Source organism: Hylobates moloch, unplaced genomic scaffold, assembly GCF_009828535.3.
Source record: "Hylobates moloch isolate HMO894 unplaced genomic scaffold, HMol_V3 SCAFFOLD_12, whole genome shotgun sequence".
NCBI classification, from domain to species: domain Eukaryota; kingdom Metazoa; phylum Chordata; class Mammalia; order Primates; family Hylobatidae; genus Hylobates; species Hylobates moloch.
The window spans coordinates 35,893,764-35,901,977 of NW_026652287.1; the positions used below are offsets into that span (position 1 = coordinate 35,893,764).

General features: G+C 54.4%; 1 protein-coding gene across 2 annotated transcripts in view; it reads right to left on the reverse strand.

The window, feature by feature from the left end:
- Window positions 1–7,886, reverse strand: part of FCGRT (Fc gamma receptor and transporter) — an 18,832-nt gene extending 10,946 nt beyond the window's left edge. The window contains exons 1-4 of one of the 2 annotated variants that reach the window (XM_032169191.2): window positions 7,782–7,886; window positions 6,822–6,908; window positions 6,054–6,305; window positions 5,701–5,976 (exon numbers count right to left, since the gene is read on the reverse strand). In XM_032169191.2, the coding sequence (XP_032025082.1) occupies window positions 5,701–5,976; window positions 6,054–6,305; window positions 6,822–6,894 (601 nt within the window). In that variant the 5' untranslated portion in view covers window positions 6,895–6,908; window positions 7,782–7,886. Of the gene's footprint in view, window positions 1–5,700; window positions 5,977–6,053; window positions 6,306–6,821; window positions 6,909–7,051; window positions 7,067–7,781 lie in introns of those variants that run through there. The other variant, XM_032169192.2, reaches the window with a different exon arrangement.
- Window positions 7,887–8,214: the final 328 nt, after the last annotated feature.

Here is an 8,214-nt window from a genome sequence, read left to right on the forward strand (position 1 = left end):
CCATCCCTACAAAAAAAAATACAAAAATTAGCTAGGCATGGTGGCGCGTGCCTGTAATCCCAGCTACTCAGGAGGCTGAGACAGGAGAATCTCTTGAACCTGGGAGGCGGAGGTTGCAGTGAGCCGAGATCGCAACACTGCACTCCAGCCTGGGCAACAGAGGAAGCCTCCATCTCAAAAAAAAAAAAAAAAAAAAAAAAAGATTAAGGCAGTGGCCATTGCTGTCCGCTAAAACCATCAGGAGAAAACCTGACAGAGGCCGGGCGCGGTGGCTCACGCTTGTAATCCCAGCACTTTGGGAGGCCGAGGCGGGCGGATCACGAGGTCAGGAGATCGAGACCATGGTGAAACCCCGTCTCTACTAAAAATACAAAAAAATTAGCCAGGCGTGGTGGCTGGCGCCTGTAGTCCCAGCTACTCGGAGAGGCTGAGGCAGGAGAATGGCGTGAACCCGGGAGGCGGAGCTTGCAGTGAGCCGAGATTGCGCCACTGCACTCCAGCCTGGGCGACAGAGCGAGACTCCGTCTAAAAAAAAAAAAAAAAAAAGAAAACCTGACAGAGAACTTCATAACAACACCCAAATCCAGTGGTCCACAGAACAGCACAGAAGCAAGCAGATGTTTGCAGCCTATGCACACAGACATACACACCAACTACCCAGAAAGTTTTCTTGCCATAAAAATTGAACCAGAATCTGATCAAGCTTCTAGATCGAGCTGCTCCTTTAAAGAAGAGAAGGAGGACTATTTCCAGCAACATCACAGGATGCAAAGGGCAAAATCCAGTCTGGGAGAAACTCAATAGGACGTAAACTGACTTTCTTCAAACCGCAATTACAAGAGAAAAAAAACAAAAAGAAAATGGGAAACCTGTAAATCAAAAGACACTCAAGACCACAAGTAACTCAAATTATCTCAAAATGAATCACAGATCTAACTGTAAAATGCAAAACTTTAAAACTCTTAAAATACACAGGAGAAGATCTAGCTGACTTTGGGTTTGGTGATTACTTCTGAGATTAAACACCAAAAGCATAATCCACGATAGAAAAAAGAATAAACTGGATTTCATCAAAGTTAAAAACTTTTGCTTTGTGAAAGGCACAGTTAAAACAATGAAAAGACAACCTAGAGAGTGGAAGAAATATTTGCAAAACACCTATCTGATAAAAAATTGGAATCCGGCTGGGCGCGGTGGCTCACACCTGTAATCCCAGCACTTTGGGAGGCCGAGGCAGGCGGATCACAAGGTCAGGAGATTGAGACCATCCTGGCTAACACAGTGAAACTCCGTCTCTACTAAAAATACAAAAAATTAGACAGGCGTGGCGGCGGGCGCCTGTAGTCCCAGCTACTCGGGAGGCTGAGGCAGGAGAATTGCTTGAACTTGGGAGGTGGAGGTTGCAGTGAGCTGAGATCGCGCCACTGCATTCCAGCCTGGGTGACAGAGCGAGACTCCGTCTCCAAAAAAAAAGAAAAAAACAAAAATACAGCTGAGTGCAGTGGCTCACGCCTGTAATCCCAGCACTTTGGGAGGCTGAGGTGGGTGGATCACCTGGGGTCAGGAGTTCGAAACCAGCCTGGCCAACATGGTGAAACTCTGTCTCTACTAAAGATACAAAAAATTAGCAGGTCGTAGTGGCTTGCGCCTGTAATCCGAGCTACTTGGGACGCTGAGGCAGGAGAATTGCTTGAACCCGGGAGGCAGAAGTTGCAGTGAGCCAAGATCGTGCCTCTGCACTCCAGTCTGGGCGACAGAGTAAGTCTTTGTCTCAAAAAACAAACAAAAATAGCTAGGCCTGATGGCGTGCACCTGTGGTCCTACCTACTGGGGAGGCTGAAGTGGGAGAATTACTTGAGCCCAGGAGGTTCAGGCTGCCGTGAGCTATGATTGCACCACTGGACTCCAGTCTGGTGACAGAGCAAGACCCTGTCTCAATAAGAAAAAAAAAAAAAAGAAAAAAAAAAAGAAAAAAATTCAACAATCAGAAAAAGACACTGAAAAGACAACAAAATGTGTGGACCTTGCTGGATGCTGATTCAAACTTTAAAAAACGTTTACAGTCAGGAAAATGTGAACAAAAACTGGACATCTGATGCCATTAAGGAGTTATAGTTAATTGGTTGTAGGTGTGATAATGGTTTTGGTATTAATTTTTTTAAATGCCCTTACCTAGTAGAGTTATATACTAAAGGACTTATCAACAAAACAGTCTGACCGGGCACGGTGACTCCTGCACTTTGGGAGGCCGAGGAGGGCGGATCACTTGAGGTGGAGAGTTCGAGACCAGCCTGGACAACATAGTGAAATCCCGTCTCTACTAAAAATACAAAAATTGGTCAGGCACGGTGGCTCATGCCTGTAATCTCAGCACTTTGGGAGGCCAAGGTGGGTGGATCATGAGGTCAGGAGTTCAAGACCAGCCTGGCCAATATGGTGAAACCTTGTCTCTACTAAAAATACAAAAATTGGCTGGGCGAGGTGGCGGGCACCTGTAATCCCAGCTACTCAGGAGGCTGAGGCAGGAGAATTGTTTGAACCTGGGAGGCGAAGCTTGCAGTGAGCTGAGACTGAGCCACTACACTCCTGCATGACAGAGTGAGGGCCTCCAAAGCGGGATTACAACTGAGCCACCGCCCCGGCCTTTTTTTTTTTTTTTGAACGGATCTCCGTCTGTCGCCTAGGCTGAGTCACTGCAGGCTCCACCCCCTGGGGTTCACGCCATTCTCCTGCCTCAGCCTCCTGCGTAGCTGGGACTACAGGCGCCCGCCACCTCGTCCGGCTAATTTTTTGTATTTTTAGTAGAGATGGGGTTTCACCGTGTTAGCCAGGATGGTCTCGATCTCCTGACCTCGTGATCCACCCGCCTTGGCCTCCCAAAGTGCTGGGATTACAGGCGTGAGCCACCGTGCCCGCCCAATAATTATTAAGTCTCAGTGATGGGAGGCTCGCTTCCTTCCCTCCTTGCTTTCCTTCCTTCCTCTTTCTCTCTCTCTCTTTCTTTGAGACAGAGTCTTGCTCTGTTGCCCAGGTTGGAGTGCAGTGGCTTGATCTTGGCTCACTGCAACCTCTGCTTCCCAGGATCAAGTGATTCTCCTGCTTCAGCCTCCTGAATAGCGGGAATTACAAGCACCCACCACCACACCCGGCTAAATTTTTGTATGTTTAGTAGAGATGGGGTTTCACTATGTTGGCCAGGCTTATCTCAAACTCCTGACCTTAAGTGATCCGCCCACCTCGGCCTCCCAAAGTGTTGGAATTACAGGCGTGAGCCACCGTGTCTGGTCCTTTTTATACTATTGTTTCTACTTAAGTGTGGTTTGAAACTTTCCCTCCTTAAGCCAGGAGCGGTGGCTCATGCCTGTAATCCCAGCACTTTGGGAGGCCAAGGTGGGCAGATCACGAGATCAGGAGTTCGAGACCAGCCTGGCCAGCATGGTGAAGCCCCCGTCTCTACTAAAAATACAAAAATTAGCCAGGCATGGTGGTGTGTGCCTGTAATCCCAGAATCCCAGCTACTCGGGAGGCTGAGGTAGGAGAATTGCTTGACCCTGGGAGGCGGAGGTTGCAGTGAGCCAAGATTGCGCCACTGTACTGCAGCCTGGGCGACAGTGCAAGAGTCTGTCTCAAAAAAAAAAAAAAAAAAAAAAGGCTGGGCGCGGTAGCTCACGTCTGTAATTCCAGCACTTTGGGAGGCTGAGGCAGGCGGATCACGAGGTCAAAAGATCGAGACCATCCTGGCCAACATGGTGAAACCCTGTCTTTACTAAAAAGAAAAAAAAAAAAAAATTAGCCAGGCATGGTGGTGCACGCCTGTAGTCCCAGCTACCCGGGAGGCTGAGGCAGGAGAATCACTTGAACCTGGGAGGCAGAGGTTGCAGTGAGCCAAGATTGCGCCACTGTACTCCAGCCTGGGCGACAAGAGCAAAACTCCGTCTCAAAAAAAAAAAAAAAGAAATTTTCCCTACTTAAAAAAGAAAGAAGACGATCAAAGAAAAACTACCTGGTTGAGTCTCAACTTCTCCTTTGTGGCACTTGGAATGAATATCTGTGCACATCCCCAGCTGGTATCTATCTTTGTCCAGCAGCCTGGGAGCCACAGAGGGTGAATGTGTGTCACTTCCCTCTTTGCTCAAGGCCCAGAGCAGCGCCTGGCAGTGCAAATGCTCTTGGCCAACAGTTGAATGAGTGGGGATCTGGGGGCCTCTGGGGAGGAAACAGTGAACTCTGCCCTACAGAACTGAGGGAAGGCTTCTCAAAGGAAGTGATATCCAGCTCTGACCTTGAAGAATAAGGAGGGCTGGAGTAGATGCGGAGAGGGGGAAGGGTGGAACAGAGAGGTGCTAGGGGGAACTGGATGAGCAAATGCTCAGAGGGAGGAAATTGCTTATGCTGGATGGCTGGAGTGTAGACTCTGATGGCTGCGTCAAGTGCTGCTACGTGGGTCTGATGAGGACATTAAGGCAAGGAAGGCTGAGCACAGTGGCTCACACCTGTCATCCCAGCACCCTGGGAGGCCAAAGTGAGAGAATCACTTGAGGCCAGGAGTTTGAGTCTGGCCTGGGCAGCATAGTGAGATGCCACCTCTACAACAAATTTTAAAAATTAGCCAGGTACGGCCAGACGTGGTAGCTCACTCCTGTAATCCCAGCACTTTGGGAGGCTGAGGTGGATGGATCACTTGAGGTCAAGAGTTTGAGACCAGCCTAGCTAACATGACGAAACCCCATCTCTACTAAAAGTACAAAAATTAGCCAGACATGGTGGATATGCCTGTAGTGCCAGCTACTCATGAGGCTGCAGCAGCAGAATCCCTTAAACCCAGGAGGTGGAGGTTGCAGCGAGCTGAGATCGCGCTGTACACTAGCCTGGGCGACAGAGATTGTGCAGGAAAAAAAAAAAAAAATTAGCCGGTTATGGTGGTATGCACCTGTAATCTCAGCTACTCAGGAGACCAAAGCAGGAGGATCGCTGGAGCCTAGGAGTTCAAGACCAGCCTGGGCAACATAGTGAGACATCAGGTCTACAAAATATAAAGTTAGCCAGGTGTGATGATGCTGGGCTGTGGTCCTAGCTACTTGGTTGGCTGAGGTGGGAGGACTGCTTGAACCTGCGAGGTTCAGGCTGCAGTGAGCCGAGATCCTGCCACCACATTCCAGCCTGGGGTGACAGAGCGAGAATCTGTCTCAAAAAAACAAAGGCGGCCAGGTGCAGTAGCTCACGCCTGTAATCCCAGCACTTTGGGAGGCTGAGGTGGGCAGATCACCTGAGGTCGGGGGTTTGAGAGCAGCCTGACCAACATGAAGAAACCCCGTCTCTACTAAAAATACAAAATTAGCCGGGCATGATGGTGCATGCCTGTAATCCAGCCACTCGGGAGGCTGAGGCAGGAGAATCGCTTGAACCCGGGAGGCGGAGGTTGCGGTGAGCCGAGATCGCACCATTGCACTCCAGCCTGGGCGACAAGAGCGAAACTCCCTCTCAAAAAAAAAAAAAAAAAAGGCAAGGAAGGAAGCCAGGAGTTTGTCCTGGGGGGCGCTGGGGAGCCATGGGAGGGCTGAGTGTAGAAGGACCCCTGAGGAATGGGGGGCAGAGCGTGGGCTGCAGCGGGAGGCTGACTGAAGGTCCTGGCAGAGGAACTGAGGCAGGTGGGCATGACGGGAGAGGACAGAACAGCCTTCGGCTGCAGATCCGGCTCACCCTTCCACTCCAGGTTTCCGCGGCCCCTCTCCAGGTGCTCCCGCAGGCGGTGAGGGCAGGAGAATAGCAGGAAGGTGAGCTCCTTGTTGGCCGCCTTGTCCTGCTGCTGCCACCGCTGACTGACAGCCAGGGCCTCAGGCCAGTCCCCACCCCAGGTGCCCTGCTTGAGGTCGAAATTCATGAACTCCTCGCCGTTCAGGGCGAACTTGGCGGTGGGCACCGAGGTGTTGTCAGGGCCCAGTTCACAGCCCAGCAGGCCCTGCAGAGTGTAGGGACCTGGGGCACCCAAACACAGATAAGCGGGGCCCAGGAGCATGGACCGGGCCCCTTGCCCCTCCAGACCGGAATCTCACCTTTTCCCTTCAAAGCTTTGAAAGCTTCCAGAAAGAGCTTCTCCTTGATCCTCAGATCTGTGGTCTCTTTCTCCCAATACCAGGACACCTGGTTTTCCCAGACCCAAGCTCCACAGGGCTCCGCCTCGCCCCGCAGGCTATTGTAGCTCAGGTACTGCTGCGGGCCCAGCCAGCCAGACACCCAGAAGGCAGGAGTCCCCGGGGCAGGCGAGGACACCGCAGTGAGGTGGTACAGGAGGGAGAGGTGGCTTTCTGCAGACAGAGACAGAGCTGAAGGGAGCACACGGGCGGGGAACTAGACTGCAGTGGGACAGATACGCAGGGAGGGAGAAGAATCTATTATGGAGGGAGGGAGACAAATTCAGAGAGACCGGACACAGACCCAGGAGGGCGGGGGGGGGGGGGACAGAGACCCAGAGAGAGGGAACAGAGATCCAGAGAGAGAGAGGGACAGAGATCCAGAGGGAGAGAGAGAGGGACAGAGACCCAGAGAGAGAGGGACAGAGATCCAGAGAGAGAGAGGGACAGAGACCCAGAAACAGAGGGGGACAAAGACCCAGAGAGAGAGAGGGAAACAGAGACACAAGAGGCGACAGGTGGTTCCCAGCCTCAGGCCCAGCAGGCGACGGTGAGAAAGTGAATTGAGCGGAGAAGGCAGCGCCCGGGGCTCGCGGGGAACTCGGGTCCCGCTGGCTTCGCCCCCTGCCTGCCTGGGGCCGCCTCCCGCCGCCCGCCTGCAGCAGGGCCCCGGCCCGGAGCGGCCCTCACCTGCGCCCAGGCTCCCGGGCAGGAGAAAGAGCAGGAGCCCCAGCGCCCAGGGCTGAGGCCGCGGGACCCCCATGCTGAGAGGACGACCTGGGGCGGGAGGGGGCGCGTGACTCCTCCCGACCCCCGGCCCGCCCCTTCCTCCCGGGACACCGCGGGCAGGGCCGGGACCAGGACGCCGAGGAGGGGCTCTGCGGGCTCGGTCCAGACTGACAACAATGCCCTCCCCGTACCTGAAGAACTTTCACCCCTGAACTGGATCTCAGTTGGTTAATTAATTACAGAAACTTGATAGGCTGAGAGTCCCGGCCCCGAGCTCGGCCACGCCCCTTCCGTCCCCCTCAGGCCCCAGCCCCTCCTCCCTCAGACCCTGGAGTCCAGGCCCCCAACCGCTCCTCCTTCGGACCCAGGTGTCCGGGCACCCAGCACCTCCTCCCTCGGACCCAGGAGTCCGGGCACCCAGCACCTCCTCCCTCGGACCCAGGAGTCCGGGCCCCCAACCCCTCCTCCCTCCGACCCAGTGTCCGGACCCCCAGTCCCTCCTCCCTCAGACCCAGGAATCCAGGCCCCCACCCCTCCTCCCTCAGACCCAGTGTCCGGACCCCCAGTCCCTCCTCCCTCAGACCCAGGAATCCAGGCCCCCACCCCTCCTCCCTCAGACCCAGTGTCCGGACCCCCAGTCCCTCCTCCCTCAGACCCAGGAATCCAGGCCCCCACCCCTCCTCCCTCAGACCCAGTGTCCGGACCCCCAGTCCCTCCTCCCTCAGACCCAGGAATCCAGGCCCCCCCCCCTCCTCCCTCAGACCCAGTGTCCGGACCCCCAGTCCCTCCTCCCTCAGACCCAGGAATCCCCCACCCCTCCTCCCTCAGACCCAGTGTCGAGATCCCCAGCCCCTCCTCCCTCAGACCCAGGGGTCCAGGCCCCCAGCCCCTCCTCCCTCAGTCGGGCCCTGGTCTGCTCACGTTCCCTTCAGCCTCGTTCCCTTCCTGCCTGCGGCCCTGGCCAGCTCCTGGCTCCCGTGACTGGAGACCCCAGTTCCTCTCTCACATCCTGTGGGAGGCTACTGCTCCCTGACTCCAAGAACATCCAGCCCCACCCCCCAGTTGCAGGGCACACCCCAGGCCCTAGGCCCAGCCTGTTTGTTTCTCAAAACGCCTGTGGTTCTTTTTTTTCCTTCTCCGTGGTTCCCGTTTTTTACTTTGAGGGTGTCTGCCGCTCAGGAAATTCTTGACAAAGCCGGGAAAGGAACTCGATGCCTCCGGAGTCCACAACTTGGAGGTCTCTGGATCCTCCTCCTACCACTTTGTATCCCCGTGGTCTTCCCTAGCGCTCGCTGTTAATCAAAATCTTCTGGAAGCCCCCTTAGTTCCTCCTTCAAGCCCTTCCCCCGGCATC